General features: G+C 38.7%; 2 protein-coding genes across 4 annotated transcripts; one reads left to right on the top strand and one right to left on the bottom strand.

The window, feature by feature from the left end:
• Positions 1-1,538: 1,538 nt before the first annotated feature.
• On the top strand, positions 1,539-26,553 carry gcc2 (GRIP and coiled-coil domain containing 2). 3 transcript variants are annotated; one of them, XM_030124678.1, is made up of 25 exons: positions 1,539-1,734; positions 2,220-2,279; positions 2,407-2,491; positions 2,579-2,655; positions 2,774-2,878; positions 2,988-3,480; positions 5,270-7,143; positions 7,348-7,408; positions 7,644-7,744; positions 8,788-8,886; positions 9,310-9,429; positions 10,372-10,536; positions 12,282-12,386; positions 13,580-13,742; positions 14,022-14,122; positions 14,334-14,411; positions 14,505-14,642; positions 15,074-15,195; positions 16,608-16,784; positions 17,329-17,537; positions 18,733-18,741; positions 18,928-19,155; positions 19,330-19,469; positions 23,944-24,145; positions 24,933-26,553. In XM_030124678.1, exons 1-25 carry the CDS (start codon positions 1,729-1,731, stop codon positions 25,004-25,006), a joined length of 4,992 nt encoding a protein of 1,663 aa, XP_029980538.1. In that variant the 5' UTR covers positions 1,539-1,728; the 3' UTR covers positions 25,007-26,553. The 3 variants fall into 3 exon arrangements, with proteins under 3 accessions (XP_029980538.1, XP_029980537.1, XP_029980539.1); XM_030124677.1 differs by having other exon boundaries at positions 7,345-7,408; XM_030124679.1 differs by lacking the exon at positions 18,733-18,741 and having other exon boundaries at positions 7,345-7,408.
• On the bottom strand, positions 20,821-21,859 carry tmem223 (transmembrane protein 223). Its single transcript, XM_030124680.1, has one exon. It carries the CDS (start codon positions 21,705-21,707, stop codon positions 20,910-20,912), a length of 798 nt encoding a protein of 265 aa, XP_029980540.1. The 5' UTR covers positions 21,708-21,859; the 3' UTR covers positions 20,821-20,909.
• Positions 26,554-27,230: the final 677 nt, after the last annotated feature.

The following is a 27,230-nucleotide window of genomic DNA, read 5'->3' as shown; positions in this document are numbered from 1 at the left end:
TATATTTGAGTAGAAATGCAAAGCTTCATAAATGGAATGCATTACATAGACTGTACTTGAGTACTATGTGCAGGAAATTTTAGACTCTCTATTTTCAAATTTTATCTGGTATACAGAGTTCAGGTTGTATATTATGGACATACATCGTATTAAAAGCAATTTAGCCTGAGTCGAGCTGATAACAGATTTCACAGTGGGATGAATCAAAGTCAGAAAACACAAGACCAAGGTTCATTAATTCTTTCCTTCACTGCATTTGAGGCAAAGTAGTCAAGTTTAAGTAAAAAGGAAAAGGAAATAAATTGCCTTCTGAAATTGCCTCAGAGTCTGAATGCAGCAGAATCATTTATCTGTGGAAAATGTGTTTCTATTAACTGCATGTGTCATGTATTAGCCTGTATATATTACCTCCTGAGGCTAAAGGCCAAAGTCACTTTTTAACCATCTCTTCTGTATATTAACCAGTGCTCCTGAAATGGATTAAAGCTCTTAACTTGACCTTCTTTTTTCATTTATGACACATACTGGAGGCCTGACGTGGACTTTTGGATTAATCAGATTTTTGATTCAGTGTACCTCTGGCTACTAGACTTGTCTGTATTTTATATTTTATTTGCCCCTCTGTTAAAGAAGGTGATTTTATTGCCTTTTATCTGACAGCACATGGGGTTAGCATTTGTAAAAGACAAGTTGTGCCTTGCTTTTGTGCATGTGTCATAAATTATCTAATGAGATTTCAACAATAGGATACTTAAATTAATATACATAAATACATTTTGGACATCTTTCTGCTGTGTGCACCTAAAAATATTAGCTGTACATTTCTAAGACTTAAAATAACATGCATTATAAATTACAAGTAACTTAAAATGCCATTTTTATCAGCGTTTGAAAGAAAAGTGAGGGATATACTTCTGGACCACTGCACCTGTTTTTAGATTTTCTATTTGTTATATGTCATTGTGACTGGTTCTGCTGTCTGTCCTGTTTGTTTATTTGTTTGTTTGTTTGTTTGTTTGTTTGTTTGTTTGTTTGTTAATTATATGATCTGCTTTGTTGTTTGCTGTACATGCAACCTGTGCTGCTACTTATTTTGATCGTATGCTGCCTCTTGTCCAGGTCGTTACTGTAAATGAGAATCAGTTCTCAACTAACTTACCTGGTAAAATAAAGGTTAAATAAATAAATAAATAAATAAACAACAGCAGCTTCATGAATATTACACTTTTTTTAATAATACATTAATCTTTAGCTTTTACACACAGGGGAACCGCAAAACACATAAGTTACACTTCTAAAATAAACATATTTATTGCACAAATGTAAAAGGTAATATTTTCAGATGTATTAGTTTTTGGATTGAATTTTGGTCACTTTAAAAAACAAATAAAAATCTTTATTTCAAAGATTACAGTTAACAAAGATCAAACATACAATCGATTAGGCCATAAGAACTTACTTTTTTTTTTTTTTTTTTTTTAACAGAAAACCTGTCTGACGTCCTCTGACGCAAGTTACGCACACGTCATCTCGTTGACGTTTGCGGAAGTAGGACGCTGCATTAGCCTGTTAGCTCAAATCCAAAACAGTGGAGATGTTTTGTTGTTAAATCTTCGGGGGATCGGATATAATCCCGGAAATCACTTTGACTGTGTCCGGTGCTCATACCTCATATCTGTGTGTGTTTGTCAGACGGTTGGAAACAAGTGAAACAGCTCAGCGGCAGAGATGGAGGTAACTGTTAGTGTTCAGGTATTAGCATTAGCCGCAACTTAATACCGTAGCATCAGTAAGTTAGCCGCTGTTAAACGATCTGGTTCTACGAATAAACTTTTAATAATAACGCACCATTCAACATTACACAGTTCATTGTTGTAGATGGATGCTTGTGTGTTGTTATCTCTCTGAAATACTGTATTTTAAGGCAAAACTGTATCCAAAGCAGATGACCTTCGGCATCCGGTGTATTTTACTTATTTAATAGTCAGACATGAACTGAACATAATCCCGCCGAATGCAGAATGAATAAAAGTCACACCAGTAATAAACTGTGGATTTTTGAGCGGAAATATGATCAGAACTGTGAGCTTATTCTGTAATTAGGCATGTCTGGGGTCGAAATAGTCCAAATACAGCATAACAGCATAAAGTTAAGACAAAAATATGCATCTGATTTTAATGTGTCTCTACAGTTCATGTCTTTTTCTTAAATTTCACAGGATTCTAGTGGCACCGGGGGAGAGACTGTGGCTGCATCACCAAGTGCACCCAAGTCAAAGGTACTGCAGATGAACAAACACTATTATATTTATTTGTGGTTTAACATAAGTCACATAAACATGATTCAGTGTTGAGTACAGACTTGTTTAACTTTATGTTTCTCTTTTCCCTTTGATGAATTTACAGCTGGACACACTATCCAAAGATGACCTTATCAAGTTTGCCAAGAAGCAGATGGCAGCTATGCAGAAAATGAAAAGCAAATGTGCCGGTAACTACCAATGCTATAAACCTACAGATATGTTTGTGTTGTGCTATGAGAGCCTGGGCTGTAATGTGACACGATTTCTCCTTTCAGATTTAGAGAAAGAAGTAGAATCTCTCAAACAGCAACCGAAAAACAGTAACAGCAGTTCAGATGACACGCTGATACAGGTTGGAAGTTATAATACAACATCGCAGCATGATTTCATATATTTTTGAAATGTTCATTTATTCACATAATTTATTTTTATATTGCATTTTAAGCATTATGTGGTTGTGTGTATAACAGGAGCTGACTGAGAGAATGGATGCTTTATTACTAGAGAAGGCAGAAACTCAGCAAAGCCTTTCATTGACTCGTAAAGATCTGGAGAAGACTAAACAACAAGCCAAGGTGAAGTACAAAACAAATATTTAGTATCCTTCATTGCCAACTTACAATAGATTTTAAACTTCATTATTCTAAAATGAAACTGTTGCAACACAACTCTTATTTTGGACAGGATGACCTAGCAGCACTGCAAGGAGAGCTGGACCGTGTGATAGCAGACCATCAGAGCAGGATCCAGGCACTCGAGAACAGCATCGAGGAGTGTAATATTAAACATAAAGAAGAAGTTGCATCTTTCCAGAAACTACTGAAAGAGCGAGAGGAGAGTGACAGGGAGAGAGAATGTGAAAGAGAGAGGGAACGTACTGCTGCAAAAGACAGCACAGAAGAAGTCCAACGATACTTGGAAGCTCAGTTAGAAACCCTTCAAGCTGAACTTGAAGCAATTCAAAATCAAAAATCCATGGAGTCGTCTGAGCTGCAAGAGAGCTATCGGAGTGAGTTGACGAAGGCCCAGCAGGAGGTGGAGAACCTGAGGGAGGAGCTGGCTCAGAAGAGCTTGCAGCACGAGGAGGAAATGAGAGCCCTGGAGGAAGACTGCGAGATCGAACGGGAGCGTCTGCTGCTACTCCACGAGGAGCTGACTGAGCAGCTCGCACTCAAAGGTATAACTTTGTCTCAACACAATGTCCACAAAACATTTGACACTTTAACCAAATCTGTACAAAATAAAGTTAAACATGTACGCTCTTGTATGGCTTTGACACAAATGCCTTCTACGAGGGCTGTTCAATAAGTTCATAGCCTCACCCAGAACAGAACAACACAGACTGATAATTTATATTTTATTTTTCAACATAATCTCCATTTACAGCAATGCACTTGGTCCATCGATGTTCAAGCATCACTATCCCATCACGAAAGAATGTAACATCCTGTATTATAACAACCAGTATTTCTGGGTGAGGCCATGAACTTATTGAACAGCCCTCGTATCACTTCTTCCAGATATCAACAGGAGTCAACAGTCATTTTGACCAGCAGCAAATGTAGATGATAAAATAAGTTAAATAAGCAAATAAGACAAATTCCTGAAAATGTATTTACTTTTCTTGTTTGTAGTCTTCAAACTGCAACTTGGACATATTTGCATTTAAATGTGCATATATTTGCAAAACTTCAATGTTTGTGTTAATATTTTTTCACAGTTACTCCTATACAATATATACAAATGAGTGAGAGGAAATAACCCGAGTAACAACAGTTACTGGTATTTAACACACTCAATAGTGGAATCTGTTGTATTGTGAGAGGGAAAAGAACAAACAAAATGTCTTTTTAGCTGTTTAGCTTGAAATATTTATCAATGCTCGTAGGGATGAATACTGTTAAATGGGCCAAAAATTAGGGATGTGCATGAATAATAGATTAGCTGATTAGTCAAAACAGTAAGCCTAGTCAACGTATTTTTCTAAAAGTCAACTAATTCTTACTCGGGGTGGGGGTGGCAGTGGCATGATATCCATGCTTTACTTCACAGGGATGCAGAACTTGTGTTTAATGGCACTGGCACTGAGTACTATGTTAATTTAAGAGTAAAAAATAATGTCTAAAATATTTAGAAACTTTAACTGGCATACTGGTGTTCACTCAGTCCTTGGCCAATCTTTTAAAAGTATTATTTTGGTTTGAGTGGAAGGCATGTGTTAGCACTGATGTCATGACTAATTAGCTCAAACTGATTTGATTATTTGACTTTAAAAAGTAATTAAAATGCCTGTCTCTGCTAATAATCTTAGAATTTCAGAGATTCAAGGCAGGGGAAGATGATACATTTTAAACAGCTGCATCATGTGTTGTCATTTACTGTGTTGGAAAAAAATGTCATGTGCCACAGGAAACACACTAAAACATATGGTAGATCTGTCACGATGCATAGAACATAACTGCTGATGTACAGTGCATATTTGACATTACTGTATGTAGCCTACTATGAGAGTTGTCCTTTATTTTTGCAATGCAGCACTAAACTGTGTGTTAATACAGGAAAATATGTAATATATGTATTTTTGTGTTTTGCAGTTTATTGCATACTTAGTGACAAAATGGTTGTATGAGATGTATAGTGTAGCTAAAGTAGTTTCAGTCACTTTTCTGTGTAATATGAAGTGTTTAGTGGTTGAAGTGTTGTGCTTTAAAGGTTAATAGACATGCTCAGGTGTGTGTTTGTAAAGCACATAGTGTGAAGAGTTCTGAAAATGTGGGTGTGGTATTGAGACAAGTGTAAAAGCAATCGTAAGAAACTGTAAATGACAAAAGGTCAAAGTATGATTTACTGAAGAACAATTATTAATCCATTTCACAGGGAGAAGATGTTTATTTTGTTAAGTTTATATAACTGATTTGTGATAATCAGATTGAGTTTTTCATCTAATATTCCTCTAATTTCTGCAGACAGCTATTTGCAGGATGTACAAGAGGAAGATGAAGAGCCTCCTCGTGGTTCAGGGATCGCTAAAATGTTGGAGTTGTCCCGCTGTCAGGGTGCGTCTCCACATGGTGACGGAGACGAGACAGACATAGGAAGACTGAAAGCAGTGGTGGACGATCTTCAAGCCCAGAACACCATGTTACAGGATGAGCTGACCCTGCTCAGTAACGTTAAAGGTGAGCTGGAGGCTGAGCTGGAGAGGACCAGAGAAGAGTTCCATATGGAGAGAGAGGAGCTGGAGTTCAAAGTCAATGAGCTGCAGATGAACCGGGAAGGTACCAGCACTGACTCGACAACTCTCAGTCTTATGAGTACTGATGGTGGTGAACACAAAGAAGTCCTAGATGAGTTCCAGCTCCAGGATCCTTTTGCATGTCCGTCCAAAGATCCAGCTGTTGGTCCCAAAAAAGACCAAAATCTCTTAAATCTTGAGGAGCAGCAAAAACTGAACCAAGAGCTGAAGGACCAGTGTGAGGCCTTGGCCAGGGATCGGGACTCGATCCTGGCTGAGTGTCAGCAGATGAGGGACATCCTTCAAGGTGTGGAGACAGAGCTGGGTCAGAAGACAGAAGACTTTGTTCTTCAGTACAGCGCCATGAAGGAACAGGGGGCCAGGGCTGTTCAGGAGCTCCAAGATAAGGTTCAACAACTCGGTGAGGAGAGGGATGGACTAGAGGAGAGGGTCAGGGAGATCACAGAGGAGAAACACACCTTGATGGAAAACATGGAGGACCTGAAGGTAAAGTTTAAAGCTCTCCAAGAAGAGGATCAGAAAGTCTCTGAAGATGTAGAGGAACAAAAAATTGTTGCCTCTGAGCTGAAACACTCTGTAGAGGAACTAACCAGACAGAAGGAGGAGTTCCTTTCCCAGCTGCAGGTGAAGGAGAACATGGCTGAAGAACTGAAAAAGACCGTTGACACGTTGGTTGAAGAGCGAGACAAAATACAATCTGTGCTTCAACTTCGGGAAGAGGAAATACTAAGACTTAACAGAGAAAGAGCCAAAGAATTCGAAAGCCTGGTGGAGGAGAAGGATGAGGATTTGAAAAACCTGAAACAAGAGAGGGAAGATGAAGTTCAGCATCTAAAGGAAGAGCGAGAAAAGATGGAGGAGAGTCTGAGGGAGGAGCTGGGAAGGTCAGAGCAGACTATTAAAAACCTCTCAACTGAAAACGATGACCTGCACCAGAAAATGGAAGGCATGTCCTCACAGCTTCTCCAACTCCAGGAAGAGAAGGGACTTTCCAATTCAAAGTTGGCAACGTTGGAGGCTCAACTGGAACACGAAACCACTGAGAAGAAAGACCTCGAGGTGAAGTTGAATGCATTAACAGAGGAGGTGTCACAGGCCCATGAAACCATCAGAGCTCTGGAGCAGAATCAATCTGAAGTAGTTAGAATCTCCACTGAGGAGGTCCAGGAGCTCCAGACACGTATAGATGAGCTGGAGAAAGAGAGAAACCTGCTGAGGGTTCGGCTTGAAGAGGTCAAAGGGGAGGTAAGAATGAAGGTGCAGGAGGAGCTCCAGGTTCATATCAAAGACCTGGAGAAGGAGAGGAACATGCTGCAAACCAACCTGGAGGAGGTGGTGAAGGACACTGAAGCTCTACAGAAAGACCTGGAGGATATGAAAGCTGTCAACGAGAAGATTAATGAAGAAAACAAGACGCTCCAGACTCAAATTTCTCTCCTAACTGAAGAGAAAGAAGAAAAACAGAAAGAGGAACAGGAGCAAGAGATGGAGAACATGGAAAAAGAGAGGAGAGAATACAAAGACCAGCTGACAGAGAAGGACTCGCTCATATCTCAGCTGAGGGACGAGGTGGCTGCTCTTCAGGTGAGTCGAAACGTCAGTGCAAATACAAAGCAACACTTTATAGTATCCACCCTGCCAAGAATCCACTTCTGGAGACGAAAGAAATATGCCCGTAGAATATATTTCCTTCAGAAAGTAGATTTTGACAGCTTCTAAGTGGGCTTCCTTCACAGTAATTGTGTCCTTTTCTGTCTTTTCTGCGATGTTGTTTTTTCCTCATAGAAGTCTGCTGCCCAATCGGTTTCTTCTGAGGAAAATATTGACAGTGACTTCGCAAATAAAATAGGTATGCATGAAGCAATTGTGTGTCTGTATAACAAGTTTTGCTGTGTCTGTTTTCTAAAGTATTTGTTAAATTCAAATAAAGACATTTAGGTGAAGACTTTGAAATGCAAATGTTTTTTATGAGTTTATCATTTTTAGTGTCAAAACTATTGTTCAGGTTGAGCTGGTGATATTTTATTTTATTTTAAATGTCAGTCTGTTGTAAGTCAGACCTTTGTAACTTCTGCTCCTTTCAGCTCTTCTGGAGAAAGAAAACAAAGAAAGGGAAGAGAAGATGAATAAAATCAAGGCAGTCGCTGTCAAAGCAAAGAAGGAACTGGACTCCAGCAAGAAAGAGGTCAGACAACTCATGAACATGAAAACACCAAAGCTGTCTTTTTTAAGAATGTATCACCAAGACAAATACCCCATAAAATAAGAAAGAGAAATCAATCACTATTCATTATTAACATTAATTATTATGAGGTATTCTTAGTTTTTCACAGCTCTCAACAACATTAAATGAAAATGCCATAAACCTACAATTATTACCAAGTACACTATTGCATGTCTCCTAAAGCTGAGTTCATCACTAGAACAGACTAAGACTACATTCAGACAGCAGGTCTTAATGCACAATTCAGATTTATTTGTGTGCTCCTTCATATTACACATTAAATGCGACTTGTATCAGTTTTGAGTATGAACTGAATGCGACTCTGAAGTGACCTGCATGTGCAAAAGAGGTCCTGACATAATACGTGACCTCGCAGCCATGCATTGTGTTTATGGAAGTAAATATGTTTTTCCCACCACTCCTCTTCCTGGGATGCAGAATTATGACGTCTGTCACTTTTCAATTATGTAAAGGTCGGATAAATGCGACCTGGCCGTTTAGACTGAAGTCGCATTGCAAAATATCAGATACGTATCAGATTTAGGACCACATATGAAAGTGACCTGGGTCGGATTTGAAAAACTTGGATTTGTGCTTTTCAAACTGTCTTTAACAGATTGGATACAGGTCATATATGGGCAAAAATAATCAGATTTGGGCCACATTTACCTGCACTCTGAACGTAGCCTAAATGCCTTACCCAGAACAGATATGTCTTGACTTTTGACTTTTATTTACTACTTGTTATTTCTCTACTACCCCATCATAGATTTGATTATTAACAGATAATTCCTGGTGAAGTTTTGAAGTCTTAAAGCTGGAAAACAGTGTTTAGTGCAATAGCTGATGATCTGAAAACAGGAAAATACACAGTAAAACAGACATTCTAGTGTGTTTTTGGAGCTAATCATCGACAATGAAAACCATATTTTAAGCAGTGGACATCTGTAGATTTAGACACTTCTTGCTCTGGTTACCGGTTGTACATGTGTTATTTTTTTCAGATTGCTACCCTTAAGGAAGAAATAGAATCACTGAAAGCAGAGAGGGAGAGGGTCAACAGCTCAATGAAAGATATCATTCATGGTGCTGAAGGCTACAAGGTAAAGTGAAAGCAGAGAAGGTCTTTAATTTACTGTAACACTCCATCAGTGAGCAGCTCAAACACAATGGTAAAAGGAACATTTTTGGGTAAAGCAATTAATTCACAGCCCTTTTTTTCTAAATACTGAAACATTTGCTTCTTTTGCATTTCTGCTACTAGTGTACCGTTAATTGGCAAGCAGTCTTAGACTATGTGAGCAGAGGTCTCTATAAACAGTCCCCAGACAGCACTGTGCTTTATGACTGTGTCTGCATTATGGCAGAATCCACTCTGTTGTATCTAATGAGGGCTTTGTCCCTTCCTGAAATGTAAACACAGATGATACCCGAGATCCATAGTGTTTACCTTCAAGGAGCTGTTCAGCTGGCTTCCAGTAATGAATGAATATGCTGTGCTTGTGTGGGTACGTCTGTGTGCGCAGAACCTGCAGATAGATTACGACAGGCAGACAGAGCGACTGGATAAGGAGAGAGAGAAGGTGGAGGCGGCGGAGAGACAGATCGCTGAGCTGACCAAACGACTCAGCAATGCTGTCACACAGGTAACACAAATGCACACTCAATCACACACACATATTACCAACACCAAACACACAAACTACTCTCACTGTCCAGTAAATCTAAGCAGTGCCACTTTGTTCAGCAATACATCTCCCCAATAGGAGTAACTCAGTTTCCATCTGATTTACAGTGAGCCATTTTAGCCGGCGACACTTTCCCCAGCTATGCCTAACAGCCCGGCACCCACAAATAGCCCATCAGATGTGACTGGGTGAACCAGGGAGAAATAGTGTATATAAATATATATACCCTACTCCCCAAGCTCATAACTGTCTCTTTCCATTGAGAGAACAACAGGCAGGTAAATGGAGCGAAGTATCGTTTCCATCTGCCGTGTGCTATTGCAGCCACCATTTTCTTAGACACAGGTTTATTCTTGTGTGCCTTCGTTGGTCTCACGGGGAGCAGGCGGACTGGAAAGCTAGTCAAGGATCTCAGAGTGTGTCTGGACATCTTTGTTTACCAATCATAGCTTCAGTGTTAGTTTGACAGATGATGGGTGGTAGCTGCCGCAGAGAAGGTCCACAGAGCCTGCAGCTGTCAGATCTGCATGAATGGCTTCCCAGTGTGGCACGTGTGTTCATGCAGGTTTGGTGGATTGGAGTATATGTGCGTTATCAGAAGGGAAGCTTTAGTTTGTCAAATGGTCCAATTTTTAAAACTACATAAGTTTTTAAAAGAACAGAAATATTCTTAACTTATAAAACTGGTGGTAAATCTTTCAGCTTTTAATTTACCTGCATCATACATCATCTGAAAGGTGAAAGGTCACTGTTGTATTATTTACCAGAAACACCTTCTCATCTTGTTTTACTCAATGTTCATATTATCTTTGTAAATGCCTTCTTGGCTTCATGTCCTGTTAGAGATGTCATTTTGCCACCTGCTCGTCACAGTTCCCTGGTGTATTCATGCTTTTCCAGAACGAGACGCTGAGCAGTGAGAAGGAGGACCTGCTGGCCGGCATGGAGACCATGAGGAGCACAGTGAGGCAGATGGAGGCACAGAACCAGGAGCTTCAAAGACATTCAACCAGTCTGCAAAAAGACATACAGGCTGAGAGAGCTCTGAAAGAACATAAGATTAAGGTAGAGAGGAAAAGCCTGCCTGATCATGTTCTATCAGTCTGGATTTCAGGTGTTATTGTCACAGAACCACATAGAGGGAGTGAAGCTGTAGTGTTTAATTTCAGCTCATCCAAAAAACAAGATGTGCAAAATGATGCTCACCTTCAAATCAAGCACTAGATCTGATATTAGATGTATTTAGAGGTTAATCTTACTTAAATGTGTTATGTAAAGGGGGACATGTCGGTCTAGGAGACATTTTGTCTTTATTAAAATGTGTGTTAACATGTACATTTGTAACGTCATAATATAAAGATAATATACCTGTTAACACAACAAGACTTGACGTATCTACTCAGAACCTTTGAATCATACATACCGATGAAGACGGTTTCATCAGTGGTGATGAACAGCAAAGTAAGGTGACAGACTGTGTGTAATTTACTGATGTGGAAGCAAACGCACACATTACAGGCCACCACGTACACCTCAAGGGAAACAAAAATGAACTGTAAACCAGAGTTGTGGTTTAATTGTGACGGATTGATGCTGAAAATTGAAATTGAATAGGATACACAGTGTGTTATTATGATAAATTTAACTGCAGATATTAAGGTGAGTCATAGCTCAGGCTAATATCTCAGTTTGTGAGCTTTGCAAACTATTTGCCTGGGAGCAGCGAAATTTACGATGCTTCAGACTTCCTTATTAAATCCCCCATTAGACAACGCAGGAATGGAACATCATGTTAGCTCAGCCAAATGCAGGGTGTCCCTAAAGTCTGAACACATAGGCAGAAATGCATAGTTGCGTTTTATTCAATTGGAGTATTTATGACCGTCTTTCTCATCCACTGAGAAGTACCAGTTCAATTCTTTCTTCTTTCAACAAAGCCATATTCAATCTGTGGAGGTTAAAAAAGAAAACATAGTTAATGAGATTTCTAATGTGTCCAGACTTTTGGGACACCCTGTAGTTCCTAAATGTCATCTTATGGCAGAGAAAGTACACTTATTAACACACATTTTAATGCAGCCTAGAAGTATTAATGTGGCAGAGAAGGTGAAATTTTAACAGGTCGTTTATGCTTGAGGAAGTACTATTCACATGTGGTATTTTAAAGTTTTAACCCTGTGCACCAACATGTTTAACCCATAAAGACCCAAACATCCACTAGAAACCAAATGCATCTACTGATCTAAACTGTTTAATACCTGTTGATCCACTAATCTTATCAATACGTGTAAATATTTGGTGTAAAATACAGTTTGTCATCTTTTCATGGTCATCAGATATGACCCATTTGGACGTTCAGAGGTTCCGTAGTGAACGTGGAAACACCGTCATCCTCTACAACATTGCTTCACCAGTAAAACCCCTGCAGTTTTATAAATGACAGTGGATGGACACACTTGTTTTCACTCTCAGTTATTAATATATTTGTTGAAAAAGTCACTTTTTCTTCAGTTTTCTTTATTTTGATATAGTAACCTTGGAATTTATTCTGCGTTTTCATGAACATCTAAATAAAATATAGGAAATTAGATACAGGAAAATACATGACTTACTATGAGAATACTGAGAGTATAATATTATAATGCATGATGATAAATCACTCAAGAGAGGTTTAATAGAGAGAAAAATGAATTTGGGAGCTATCACAAAAGTAGCACTGGGTCTTTATGGGTTAAGTGATCATCAGCCCTCACCTTAATGTTAGACCAGTTTGGCTGTAAGAGCATTTGTGTGTGTGTCGACTTCTCCAGGAGTTGTCATCTGCCATGAAGGACGTAGAGGAACTGACAGCCCAGCTACGCAAGCAGCAGCAGCAGTCTCAGCAGACCGCCCAGGAGCTGGAGCAGCTACGCAAGGTACACACACCAACGCACAAAAGGCTTCTTGGGCACGAGTGTCTCTGAGGGCCTGACCAGTCAAGCGACGGGACTGTGATGGCCGGCCTGGAGCTACAGCAGCACCTCTCACAGAGAAAGGGAGCAGTTCATGCCCACAGCACAGGGGCTGATTCTTTTCCATTAGCAGAGACCTACATATTATAGCTGAAAACAGAGCTGCTGCGAGGTCTGACTTTGTCATACGTCCGTTATGTGTTAGCTGACAAACTTTTTTTTTTTTCCTAATTCAAGTTTTTATTTGATTTTGTAATGGAGAATTTACATGTTTTACATTCAATGCACATATAACATTTTACGATGTTGTTTTTCTATATTTCTTTTCACAAAAGAACAAAACTATCTGTACTTTTATTTTCCTGTGTATATCTCCAGTGTCTTCACTTCTGGTTTGTTATCCCCTTTTTTTTTTTTCTTTTTTTTTTTTAAGCATTTTCAGTTTTTGAGGCCCATTTGAGGGTTAAGACATAAAACAGTGATAGTTGTTTTAAAATAAATAACATAAGCACAATAAAAAATTTCCATCAGAAAAGATTTAGTTAAAGCTATGTAGCAGGAAAGTTAATTGAGCAACACATTTCATTATCTTAAGTAAAACGAATAAATTTGTAAATGTGATTATATACATGTATTGATTTAACTTGCTCAATATTAAATTTGAATTACAGTTAAAGTGAACTACACAAAAATGTCACTTACAGAAGCATTATGAAACATAGTGTTTCTGCAAATGTTTTGTTTATTTATTACATTCTTTTTAACAGGGACAATACACATAAGGATTTTTACTTTTACAAATATGGTTTATAGGACTTCCATCCATAGTATCTAATTTGTAGAATGTGTGCAGTTAGGCTTTTAAGAAACATCACTAATATGAACAAAAAAAATAGCATAACAGAACAACATTAAAATCAACAAATTCTAACCATTTGACAAAAATACATACATGATCTAGAAACAGTCAAACAGTTCTGCAAGTTACAAAAAACACACAAAAAACAACTGAACAAGAGCTTTATGGCAGTTTAGACTAATGCTGGATGTAATTCAGACTTTAAAGGATTAAAATTGGACGTTACAGCTTTAAATACGTCTTTCATGAATGCAGGGTTTCAGCTTGTTTTGGTGTAATGAGTTTTCTCTGTCTCCAGGAGGCGCAGCAGAGCTCTCTGTTGGACATGGAGATGGCTGACTATGAGCGCCTCGTGAAGGAACTCAATGGGAAACTTGCAGAAGGAGAAGAGTGTGTCGCAGAGTTCAAGTCTCAGATAAATAGTCTCAACCAGAGGGAGGACACACTCAAACAGGAGATCGGTATGAATGACGCTGGCATGTTAATGAACTCATTAACATACTTAAATAATGAGGGTACTGTTTTTATCTTAATGAACATGTGTGTTTTAATAAGTGTGTAATCATAATCACAACCATACCTGCCCTATTATCACCAGACTGCATGTTGCATGTTACTTCCTCATCGTTTTCCCTAAACGTTTCCTATTGCTCTACACGATTCAGCTGATGAAAAAAAAAACCCTACAGTATTTATATCACTGGCACATGTTTTTGTTGTGCACGTGTGTGTGTCTCCAGAGGCTTTGAAGACCCAGTTGGACCAAGGGGAGGAGAAGACCTCCAAGATGAAACAGCTGCTGGTAAAGACCAAGAAGGACTTGGCTGATTCCAAGAAACAGGTCTGTGTGTATGTGTGTCTCATAGGATTTCCTATTAGTGGATGTAATATTTCTGCCTGATGAATGTAAATAGTCTTATGTAACCAGGGTAGGATGGGGAGGCCTTGAAGATGTTGGGAATAGTTCATTATGTTTGCATATATGGATGTATGCATTTAAATTTTTAGTCATGTACATGTAGATCTATATGATGGTGTGTGTGTGTGTGCAGGAGTCCTCCCTAATGATGCTGCAGGCCTCCTTGAGAGGAGAGCTCGAGGCAAACCAGCAGCAACTAGAAAGCGCTAAGGTAAGACACCAAGCATTTCATAGCAAAAGCCATTATTTCACAAATCAGCATCCTCAGCCTCATCTTAAACTGTGTTTGTGTTTGTATGTTTAGATTGAGGTGTGTGAGCTGACAGCTGAGAGTCATCGGTTGCAGGAGCAGCTCAGGTCTGCGTTGGAACAGCAACAAAGAACCAGCAGCTCCCTGCAACAACGAATCAGCATCCTTCAGCAGGAAAGAGACACTGCAAAGGTAGATGCACTTATTATTGACTTTATAGTTAAACTGTAGACTTAGACTTAGATAAACTTTATTGATCCACAAGGGAAATTACTTGGTCACAATAGCTCAGTTACATACAAAAACACTTGAAAAAACACTAGCAAAAAAAGTGTGTAGAGATAAAAGAAATAAATAGCATAAATAGAATACATTAATAAAGCAGAAAGAATACTAGATAACAGACACAAGAATACAAATCTGTTTAGCCAAGTTTTTAACATCTGTGTTATTCATTTTGGGGATTTAGGGAACAATGTTAATGACCATAAAATAAAGGTGCATATTTTTCTTATCATCAGGACAGTATTTCCTTATTTCCATGGAGGCATCTTTCAATTCTGTGTATAATATGTGGTGTTTATTTTGACTGTATATCTTTACTTAATGGGTGTTGATTCCAGGCTGAACTGGAGACAACAGCAAGCGAGTTTGAGAGTTACAAGGTGAGAGTCCACAACGTCCTCAAACAGCAGAAGAGCAAAACCACAGCCCAGACTGAAGGAGATTCTGGCAAATTAGAGAGGTAAGGGCTACATTTGTGTGGCTGCCTTGACCCCCAGTACACTGGGTAACTGTGAGGGTAAAGCACCGTCTCAGCTTAATTTGACAAGATCTGCATTTTGCATAACAGGGTTGTTATCCCAGTAGGGATGGGAAAACCACCAGACACCATTAAAGCCCAGTGCATAAATGTTTAGCCACAGCAGAACAGAAAACCCTCGAAACATGACAGATTTTCAGCCAGGAAAATATTTAATTGCATGTTTTCTGTATAAGGTAGTGTACATAACAGCTGTATAAATCTACATCTCTACAATTATTTTTGACAAAAGAGAATATACTTTCCAGCTGTCTAGATTCTGACTTTTGTTTTGTAGACCAAGTAAAGAGGGTTTTTCAGTCTACTTCTCTTACCTTTAAAAATTGGATTTTTTTTTTTATCCTTTGAGCACACAAGGTTGTAATGCTCTCTACCAGTCTGGCTTTTCACCTCTGCCATGAGTTTGTGCAAAGTGCTGTTGGTGTTTTATCATGTAAAGATCATGTAAATCAGTGATTTTTGGGTTCCTCACAATGGCTGCATGTTGATTTTTGGAATTACTTGAAATTTTATTGTTGATTTTTGTTGTTGATTTTCATTTATTTAATAATTGCATTAGGGTAGGCCTTTAGATCAGCCTAAAGTGGCCATAGAGGATGCTGCTTCTAAATCTCTTCTAAAAAACATTCTTTTCCAATAAGTGTTTATCATTCTCTAAGAATGTTAGATTATATTGGTGTTTATTGTATCAACAGTTTGTGAGGCACTGGTGCATTATGAACAAGAAAAGCACTCAGAGAGCGCAGACCTCCGCCAAGGCAGATCAGTGGCCCTCTGCCCCCCCCCCCCCCCCCCCGATCACCACCAAAATTTAATCATTTGTTCCTTGTGCCAATATCAACATTTCATGAAAATTTCATGAAAATCCATCCATAGCTTTATGAGTTATCTTGCTAACAAACAAACAAACACTCACGCACACAAAGCAAAGCGATCACAATACCTCCTGGCGGAGGTAATGACGCTTATATACTTGGATATATATTATTACATTTTGTGCTGTGTTGTTAAGGATACCAATTTGCAATATCACTGCTGAACTTAGGTCTTATGACAAAGGCTGCCTTTCATTGATCTCTTTACAATCCATGTATTTAACAATCCCACTTTATTAATCACACCAGTTGCTGTTTTCTGGAGCACTTTGTTGTGTACTGAAAATAAAATACAAAAAAAAACCAAACTAAACCAAGAACTATGACACATGATAAGCATGATATACCACATGACCAGGAATAATCCCAATGGCAGCTACACGGTAAACCACATCACAAAGTAAATGCCAAAGACAGTCTGAATCACACGGTAAATAGTGATTGTGTTGTGCCTTGCAGGGAGCAGCTGTCGTCTCAGGTAGAACAGCTGAGGTCCAGGTTGGCTGAGAGCCAGCAGAGCCTCCACAGCACCACAGCTGAGCTGCAGCAGCTCCAGACCGAGCACGACACTCTGCTAGAGAGACACAACAAAATCCTCCAGGAAACTGTTAGCAAAGAAGCAGAGCTGCGTGAGAGGTAAGCTGACATAATCTCAGGAGGGTTTGTTGAATGTTAATCAACCCTCTCTTACCTGGAATTTACCTCACTACCATGATGCTCCTCTTAACAGTACAGGGTTAGCATAGTCGACATACACCTGTAGTTAAAGTAAGCAGGAAGCAGTCAAAAAATTATTTTAAGTGAAGTAAAATAGAAATTAATATATTAAACTTAACTGATCAATTCAGCACAAACTGAAATGTGATATAATTTCTGGTAAAAATCATTGTTTTTAATCAGGTGCAAGAATAAAATAGCTTTGCAGAATTAATAAGAGCTTTGTAAATCATATTTGTTGGGATACATATTTTTCTACTTTTTCAGATAAAACTGAAAAAACTAACTGATCAAATCCATTAAAATAAAACTGAAATAAAAAATCAAACAGAAAGACTAAATAAAGATGAATGAAACTAAAATAACTCTTCAGGGTTCCTTTACTTCCTCTACTGCTGTTTATTTTCCTATCGGTTGGTGAAAAATGCCATCTCTAAATGCTTTCCGTTGCCTTTGTTTCCAGGCTGCTGTCAGTGCAGTCAGAGAATGGGTCTCTCCGGGCAGAGGCGAACCAGGCTCAGGCCGACCTGTCCAACCAGGTGGAGGCCCAGCGTCAAACCTACAGGGAACAACTGAGGAAGCTGCAAGACGAGCACCGAGCCACTGTGGAAACCCTGCAGGGTCAGCTGACCCGCATAGAGGAGCAACTCTTCAACCTGCAGAGCCAGAACAGTAAGCACAGAGGCAAATTCAGGTTCTAATTCAAGTACCTGCACCTCAGGAAAATTCACAATGTCCTTTAATATTGAAGGGTCTTTTTTGTTATAAGACAGAACCACTCTTAAAGAAACACCAGGGGAGCATGAGTGGTGTTGTATAAAGTCATTCATCAAAGTAGCCAGTTTGAGAGTTTTGAAGTTTTCTGTTACGTTTACTTTTTTCTTCCGTGTGAGTGAAGGATAGCAGCCAGAGAGCGAAGGCAGGAGGTGAGGGTTGGTGGTGTGTTCATCAGTAAAGCAGTGGAAGCTCATCCTTCACCTCCCACACAGCTGCCCTCTGGAGTCACACGGCAAATAAACACAAGGCAGTGACGAGGAGGAGAAAGTGTGTGTGTCTGTGTGTATGTGTGTGTGTGTGTGTCTGGACAGGTGTTGGCGATGCTCCCTCAGCTCTGTTCCCGCCTCTCAGTGTGGCAAACAGCTCACTGTGGCATCTGGAGAGACTCATCATTAGCAGCACACACATGCACACCAGCTTTAGCCAGAAATATGAGGCCAGTTTTATCGGAAGCAATTTTTGAGACAGTTAAAATGCTATTTAACATCAATCTTTTTAATATGTCCTTTTGGGCAAGTGATAGTTTTCTCTGGTTTTATGTATTTTTAATCAGCTGTAGAGCAATGTTTTAATATTTTCTTTTTTATGATTTTAACCTAGTTGGACTATCAAAATCAAAGTAAATGTGAACTGAAATGAACCAACGTTTCCAAAACACAAAGTCAAAGACTGATCTGTTCTCTTTTAAAATTGTGACATCTGTATTTTAACCAATAACAACAAGCAGTAATAGACTAATACTTGTGTTTAGATGCTGGTTTTATTTGCACACTGAACTCTGCTCAAGCCTTTGGGATGTCATTAGTACAAAAACACGTCAGACTTTAATGTATTTCCTCTCCTCAAAATTGACTTGCATGTATCTGAACTTGATCCTTTTAACTACACTCACCCTGTTGAACACTGAGAGGTAACAGGGGCCAGACCAGAGGGGGGAGGATGAGGGGGAGGGGTTTATTGTATGAAGTCTTGGTTCAGTTTCAGGTTCATTAATCACAATCCTCTCTTTTGTCCACCCACTCCCTTGAACACTTCACCCCTCCCTCTTGTTTTTTTTCTTTCTTGCTTTTATTGCCCACGTTAATGCCAGCTGAACCGGGTAAGACCAGAGTGTCTGGTGCCCCCTCATGTCATAGAAGAGTAGGACAGCAGTGTAGAATCTCCAAATTAAATGTTAAATCCACAAAAGAACTGTGTAAACATGGAAATATCTCTTTAATTAGCATGTATTCATCTGATAAAAATTAATTCCTAAAACCTACATTTCACCTTTCCATCCTTTCAGGTGCTGTGTCGGCCCAGTCCAGCCGGAAGCCCCTGGTGTCAGACCCCCAGCGCAGAAACACAGATCCAAACCAGGCAGGTCTGGGACTAGTGGTCCTCAGTGACCTCCAGTCTATGGCCAGAGAGGAGGGAGAAGGCATGGAAATGACAGAAACTGAGAGCCCCTCACCAACTCTTACGCCCCTACCCTCCCTAGAGCAACTCCTTACATCCCCAGACCCCAAACAAGGTGTGTTTTAAGACAGAGGCTGTAACCATATATTCACAAAACATGAACCCATTACGTAGCAAACATTTACCCAAAAACAGTTAGCTTGTACTCACTTTGTAAAAGCTAAAATCGGTATTCTGTAATGAAAAATCCTTTGGACCCACCTGATGTCACATGTTTCTCTGGTTTTAGAGCCATTTGTTTGGACGGTGGAGCCAACCAAAGAAGAGTTAAGTCAAAAGCTGAGCACAGCCACTCGCAGCATGGAGCATATGAACAGCCTGCTGCATGAAACTGAAGCCACCAATGCAGTTCTCATGGAGCAGATCACTGTAAGTAAAACACACTTCTACAGTGGTCCATACATTGTTTATCTTTACTGGATGGGAGCTTGATTCCTCTTGATGAGAGTAAGATCCTGACCAACAGGGAATTTTTGGGGCTGATACCGATATTGGGGGCTAAAAAAATGATATCCGATATATCGGCCGATATATGAAATAAGAACATTGATATACACAGGATATAATAGTCTTATATTAGATAATGGTGGACATGTGAATTAATAGTTGCATCTTTGTTTATCTCACAAATATAATTTACACAACTTTAAAATACTGAATAATAGTCTTATGCTGCATTCCAGGCAACCCGTAACCCGTGTTTAAACAACATTCTACCAGTGAAAATGCACTGGAGTGGCAGTCAAACCTGTGACTTCCCACCTGTGAACTCATACTAGATCAATGTACTCCCAGTTGCAGTCTCTGACATGACATAGCACGTGAAACAACAATGGCGGCCCCATGAATGCGCTGTTTATGCAAGTTGTTTATTAAAACAAGGCAGTGCTCTAATGTTATCTGCAAATGTTGTGCATAATCACCAGCTACTCTAGCATTAGCTAGTTTTCAGTCCATTGAGTGCAAGAATAAATTAATACCAAATACGTATCCAAATATACAAATAACATAACATAAAAGGTATAACAGTTTCTCTTGCGTTATGCACCATTTTTCCTCCTCTGTTTCTCTCAAATAAGCAAAGAGCAAGCACCTCTGGTGATCGAAATTATTGTAAATGAGCATAAGCCCCATACGGTCCACCATGCTGGTTTGTTTACATCTAGCTCCCACAATTCCTTGCCCCCAGGCAGTTTGCTGTGACTTGCCTGGAACACTACAAAGTTGTGAGTTGTGGCTTGAAATCATGACTTAAGGGCTCAAAAACCTGCCAAAAACGCATTATATTCCTGTGTATCAATCATAGCACAAATGCGTACTGAATTGCACACAGGATGGTGACTCATTTGAATTAAAATACTTTTTTTTTTTTTTCATTTTTCTGGTCAGAAATTCCAGAAGCAACATTTTAAATTTTTTTCCTCACGTTTTGTAAAGGTAAATAATTTACCTGTAATAAAATGTGCTGCTATTTGTGCACACTTTATTGCTATTGTAATAGTGTTATTACTAGAATACACAGTACCTCAATCTTCTCACTGAGAAATAAACAGCAAATATCATCAGCTGCTTTTCATCTGTTCTTGAAATATGATAAATCACATGCTTCAAAGATGTATATGTTGTTGTTGACCATTAAAACCTGAAAAAACAGTTATTGTTCACACACTGGTTCATATGACAGGTATTACATATAATAATGGATTTGAATGAACCAAAATGAGCCTGTCAATCATCCCACACATTTTATTTAAATGAATAGAATCACACCTGGTGTTTGATGCTCAACATATTTTTTGTGCCCATGGATTAAAGCGGTCTGTAAGCTCCGACAGTGATGTCAAACAGTCTGGCATTGTTCACAGTTCCCTCTTTGTCCAGAAGAAAGTAGAATTTGTGTCCTTTGACCCTGAGGGGGATGAATGTGGGAGACTCCTGTCTGTGGGCGTGGCAGGCCACCTGTGACAGCGGTACAGTGATTTTCCTCCCTCGTCCCGGTCCCAGAGGTGACTGTGTTTGAACTGTCACCATCCTCCCCCCTTGGTGTAAGATCAGCTGACAGACAGAGCGTCGGCAGAACAGAACCCCGAGCCCCACGATCCCCGCTCCTATTCCCAGACACCCCAGCGTGAAGCCGAACCTCCAGGCGCTGGAGCCCAGGTTCATCTCAAAACTCCACATCCCGGCTAAACCCGTGGTGGTGGCGGATGCTGTTCCATTGCCCTTAGCCCCTCCAGTGTCTCTGAGGCCGGTGTAGGCGAACTGAGCCAGGTAGGTCCAAAACATGACCTGTCCGCCGCAGAAAACAGCCAGAAGCCGGAAGAACCGAGTCCTGTCGTGCTCGAGCAGGGTGACATCTTTGGACGGATGGACGGAGGAGGAGAGGCGGCGGCGAACTGCCAGCTGCCCCGGAGCTCCACAGAGGCGGCTTGTATGGACGAACAGCCGGCTGAACAAACCGGCAGCACAGACCCGGTTCGACCCGCTGCTCGGTGACGTTTGTACCGACACAGACGCATTGTGAAAGAGTTTGTGCGGAGTATTTACAAGTCTGAGCTGTGCGGAGTAACATCTCAGAGAAGAGCAAACTAGACGCTCCAAACCCATGTTTAAAAAAAACAAAAAAGGATTTAGTATTATACTCTAATAGCTATTTTTAAAAGAACTGGTATCATAACTCGTCTTTTCAGACTGTTTCTACCCTCAGCAAGAGCTACAGGGCACCGCCATCTTGTGTGACGTATGATGATGACAAACTACGGAAAACGCATTGGACAAAATTGATTACAGCGCTAACCGTTAAAAAGAAAGTTCGCATTTTTAGGTCTTTTTATAGAAAACATAAATTGTTATTGCCCAAGTGTCGCTAAGTTTAATGTAGTTGTACTGTGTTTTTGATGTGTGGGGGTGTTTTTAATGCCTGAGTGTGGTTTTTAAACTTTATCTTACAGTCGTGACAAAAGAGGAATTTCTGTTTTTACTTGGAAGAGACAGTCTCTCTATCTATCTATAGACTAAAATACAAGAATAGATTAAAAAGACATAAAAACAGCTGCACAATTAAAAACTGTGAAATAAAAATACCAAGTAAAACAACAGAAAATACCAGATAAAACAACAGATGTCTAGTAGAGAGTAGAGTAGTAGTAGAGTAGATCTAGTAGAGATGGATCTATCTATCAAAATCTAGTAGAGACGGATCTATCTATCAATATCTAGTAGAGACGGATCTATTTATCAATATCTTTTAGAGATGGATCTATCTATCAATATCTAGTAGAGATGGATCTATCTATCAATCAATATCTAGTAGAGATGGATCTATCCATCTGTATCTAGTAGAGATGGATCTATCCATCTGTATCTAGTAGAGATGGATCTATCTATCTATCTATCTATCTATCTATCTATCTATCTATCTATCTATCTATCTATCTATCTATCTATCTATCTATCTATCTATCTATCTATCTATCTATCTATCTATCTATCTATCTATCTGTCTTTTGTGGAGAAAAACAAGAAATAAAAGTCTTGAAATAATAAAATCATGTAATTTTAATAAGATCATAAGTGTTTCTAAAATACTACATTTTCACTTAAATTTTGTGTAGTAAAAACTACATTCTGCTGCAAAGTAATAATGTACAGCATAAAATCCATACAACTAATTTCTTTAAGTGCCCATTGCTTTCTGGTTTAGAAGACATTTAAATAAAGTTGCAATGAACAAGATTTTTCCCTACGTTAAATTACAAAACCGCTGATTCTTTTACAGCTCAACCCCAAACAACACAATTCAGTCTTCTCTCATGAACTTGTCAAATAAAATGGGTTCATATTAAAACAGTCAACACAAATGGAGGACATTTACTTTCACTATCAAAATACAAACAAAACAAGCAAAGTGGTATTAAACGTGTCAGTATCTATTGCAGTACTGCTCCTGAAATAAGATGAAGAACCAGAATGTAGAACCTGTCCACGTACCATATTGTTCTATTACTTCTCGTCCACATTAATCAGATTTCTAGAATAATTTAATAATCTTTTATGTGTGCTGTATGCATAATCAATACTACTTAATAATGTTGTCTATTACTTATCCTTACTGTCTTTTTTTCATTAATTTATTGTCGTTTTAACTTAAGTGTAATATAGTTCAATGCTCAGAGGAATGCTCTAAAATGTATTATTATTACAGGGTGGGGAAGCAAAATTTACAATGAACATTTCGTTGTTTTTTCTCAGCAGGCACTACGTCAATTGTTTTGAAACCAAACATATATTGATGTCATAATCATACCTAACACTATTATCCATACCTTTTCAGAAACTTTTGCCCATATGAGTAATCAGGAGAGCAAACGTCAAAGAGTGTGTGATTTGCTGAATGCACTCGTCACACCAAAGGAGAGTTCAAAAATAGTTGGAGTGTCCATAAAGACTGTTTATAATGGAAAGAAGAGAATGACTATGAGCAAAACTATTACGAGAAAGTCTGGAAGATACTATTAAAGAGGAATGGGAGAAGTTGTCACCCGAATATTTGAGGAACACTTGCGCAAGTTTCAGGAAGCGTGTGAAGGCAGTTATTGAGAAAGAAGGAGGACACATAGAATAAAAACATTTTCTATTATGTCAATTTTCTTGTGGCAAATAAATTCTCATGACTTTCAATAAACTAATTGGTCATACACTGTCTTTCAATCCCTGCCTCAAAATATTGTAAATTTTGCTTCCCCACCCTGTATAACTAAAATGTACAATAGCGAGCAGGTTTTTGTTAAAAGTGCTTGTGTTAAAGATGCTTGATTTAATGTTGTTGTTTTCTATCTGTTAGCTGCTAAAGAGTGAAGTTCGCCGTCTTGAGCGAAACCAGGAGAGGGAGAAGAGCGTGGCCAACCTGGAGTATCTGAAGAACGTCCTTCTGCAGTTCATCTTCCTCCAGTCTGGCAGCGAGAGGCAGGCGCTTCTGCCCGTCATTCACACAATGCTGCAGCTGAGCCCAGAGGAGAAGAGCAAACTGGCGGCTATTGCACAAGGTACATGTCGACAGCTTTTGTAAAACTGAAATACATCCATACCAAAGATTCTCACCAAAGATCTTTTTTTGTGCATCTAAATATGGCACAAGAGCTATGTATCACTGATGTATAACAATAACTGATTACATAATTTTCAGTTTTGTGAACACTCGTTAAGATGACAGTAAAGTAACAATAATGTTTTTTTTTTGTTTTATGCTTGTCTATTTAAGTCCAATCATTTTACTCGACCCCATGACAGGTGCATTTTCATATGAGCAACGTTTTGCATCAATGTACATCTGGGTTTTTTTGGGTTTTTTTCTGTTCTAAAGTTTAGATGTAGCACTCTAAGCCAGAGTTCTATAAAATATAAGATAAAAACTAAATGACTTCTCTCACCTCATATGATTTCTTCACCAAGGTTTCTTTTTTGTTTTTTACAGATTTGGTAATAATGGTAAAAAATTATTACAAATCTGAAATTCTACTTTATTGAAAAATATAATAGTTTTTACGCTTATTTGCCTACATTTTCAATAAACGGGAAAAAATATGAAACTCAAACAGCGTGAAAACTCAGAGAAACCCTGTACAACCTGTGTCAAACAGACACAACAGTGGAGTCATGCAAGTAAAACAGAATATACAGATATAGAATCAAACACCTGCTAAATTTGTGTTACAAGTTTCGCACACAAGATGCATATTTTTTTTCCTCTACATGCTCTTTCAGTTCAGGTTATAACATCTAGAATATTTCCATCTTCTATAACCAGGTAAATGCGGTTTATCTTTTGTGCAGGTGAGGAAGAGGGATCTGGATCTAGGGGGACGGGCTGGACCTCCTACCTCCACAGCTGGTCTGGGATCAGATAGACTCAATGACCAACCTGACACTGGACGCAAGATGTTACTGAGCATTTTTCTGTGAAAATTTGTACTTAAGGGATCTACAGAAACATTAACAGATGACTGGGAGATTAAATGGGTAATTTACATTTATCTGTGACACAATAGAAGGGACCAAGGAATGTATCGGTGTAATAATGAAGGAGGTATGTAGTAGTGACACTCAAAACCAAAATATTTTACTTGTATTGATATAAATGTGCAGTGGAATACACTTTATTTACTATGTATGATGAAAGCACTTCCTGTAAGTGCAGCTTATAAAACGTAATGTGTCATTATTAGTGCTATGAAAACATTCTGGGAGGATTTATTAAGTGTATGTAGCAGGAGACTCACTGAACTGCATCATACACGAGTTGCACAAATTTAAGTGGAAATCCTTAAAATTAAAGGTATAATGTCAACTTGAAATATTAAGACATTTGGCAAGAAAAGTTTACTTACTACTTACACTTTAAATGGGCATTTATTACCAAATCCTTAATGGACTCACATATCTTCTGCATTTCAAATATATTTGAGAGCATATTGCTGCATTTTACCTTTTTTTTAATTTAATTTTTTTAATTTTACTTAAAGCAGTCACTGGTTTCAGTCTCATCGGCTAAAAATAAACACGAGCCTTTTCTTAAGTAAACATTTAAACAACATATAACGGAGCTTTTAAATCTAAATGCCAGACCTGCACATCCACGGTTCAGCTTTTAGGGCTGAAACCTGTTCGACCACTGGTGTGTTTCCAATGTGTGTTGTAATCTCACTTCAGTTACAAAAGGTGCATTTCTAACATTCTCAGGTTCATCTGACCAACATAACTGATTATCTTCTCATCATATTATCCTGTTTTTGACTGACTGTGCTGTTTTTCAACAATGACTCACATCCTGGTTATAATTCACTGAGTTGTCTCATCCTTCAGAGGTTGGTTTGTAATAATTTCTGTTTGTCCCTTTTTGATTTACTGTAACTGTTGTGGATGTTATTTAATACCAAATTATTATGGCAGTGATTTATATGTGTGTGTTTGGAAGTACTTGTTCATTCGGTTGTCATGCTGCTGTTGAATTACTGGACGTGACAGATTGCGTTGCATGGTTAATCTGCACACCTGTCTCAATGAACTACCATTTTCTTGCAAGCACATTCATCCTGCTGAAGTGTCCTTGAGCAAGGCCCGCAGATGCTGTTTGTTACAATGTCTCACTCTTTTATCCTCTCTGTAGAGGCAGCAAAAAAAACCACAACAAAACAAAAAAACGTTCTGCACAAAGCACACATTCACCCACAAGTCACCGGCTTCAGTTTTGTCATTCCAGTGGCAGCTTTTTGGGATTCCTTCAGATTAAGTGAATGTATTTTTACCCCAGGCTTTTATATTTATGACAGTTTATGTTAACGAAAGCTGCGAAATATTCCTGCGACTGTAAAATCTAATCTGTAAAATAATAAATGAGCATTTTGATCGACTGTTGCGAGTGACAGTGAGACTTGTTTTATAAAAAGGCACCAGTGTATGATTTTTTTTTAGTTTTTTATTAATTTCTGACAGACATAAAAATAATACACAGACAAGGCTGAGATGGGGGGGCTACAGAGCTTACATTTGTATGATTTGTTACACAAAAAAAGTTCAGGACCATCAAATTATTATTATTATTTTCTTTTTTTAAGCCAACAAAACTTGACAGTAGCCCATGGCCCTGGTGTTTTAAATTCACTCCAGTCCAAAAAAAAAGTTGAAGAAAATTTTACTCTTCTCAGATGACATTTGGTCCCTCTCTAAACAGAGTAAAAGTTAGTCCTTGGGTAGAGCTCTCCAAACTCAATATAGAGTTAAATTTACACTTTTTGAGTAATTTTTCCTGTGCAGAAATTCCCTGTACCGACTGTCTGAACTAAAACAGTTGTGTTTGCGTTCCTTCCGGTTTGCTGATAGAAATCCCAGTCACAGAATTTTGTCCATTATATTTGATTTTACATTTTGGCTTCTTATTCCCAGGAGGGCATGCTGGTATCTGCACATCAAACAGAAAAGATAATCTTTCAACAACAGTTGGATTTTTCTTTTTCTGGTATATTTCTGACTGTACACAGGAATAAAATTAAAGAAAACATTATTATTGTAGATGACAAACAGGAAGAAAACCTCAAGACAGTCTCTTGAAGCATTAACATTTTTGATAAGTAT

The sequence above is a fragment of the Sphaeramia orbicularis genome, chromosome 21 (assembly GCF_902148855.1).
Source record: "Sphaeramia orbicularis chromosome 21, fSphaOr1.1, whole genome shotgun sequence".
Taxonomy (NCBI): Eukaryota; Metazoa; Chordata; class Actinopteri; order Kurtiformes; family Apogonidae; genus Sphaeramia; species Sphaeramia orbicularis.
The sequence above is the reverse complement of the archived record's forward strand: the minus strand, read 5'-3'. Positions and strand labels throughout refer to the sequence as shown.

Excerpts from the sequence above, each read along its gene's own strand:
- gcc2 (XM_030124677.1), top strand. Across the intron at positions 13,743-14,021 it reads CACACTCAAACAGGAGATCG|AGGCTTTGAAGACCCAGTTG; the intron begins GTATGAATGACG and ends GTGTGTCTCCAG. Across the intron at positions 14,123-14,333 it reads TGGCTGATTCCAAGAAACAG|GAGTCCTCCCTAATGATGCT; the intron begins GTCTGTGTGTAT and ends GTGTGTGTGCAG.
- tmem223 (XM_030124680.1), bottom strand. The coding sequence starts at position 21,707 with ATGGGTTTGGAGCGTCTAGTTTGCTCTTCTCTGAGATGTTACTCCGCA.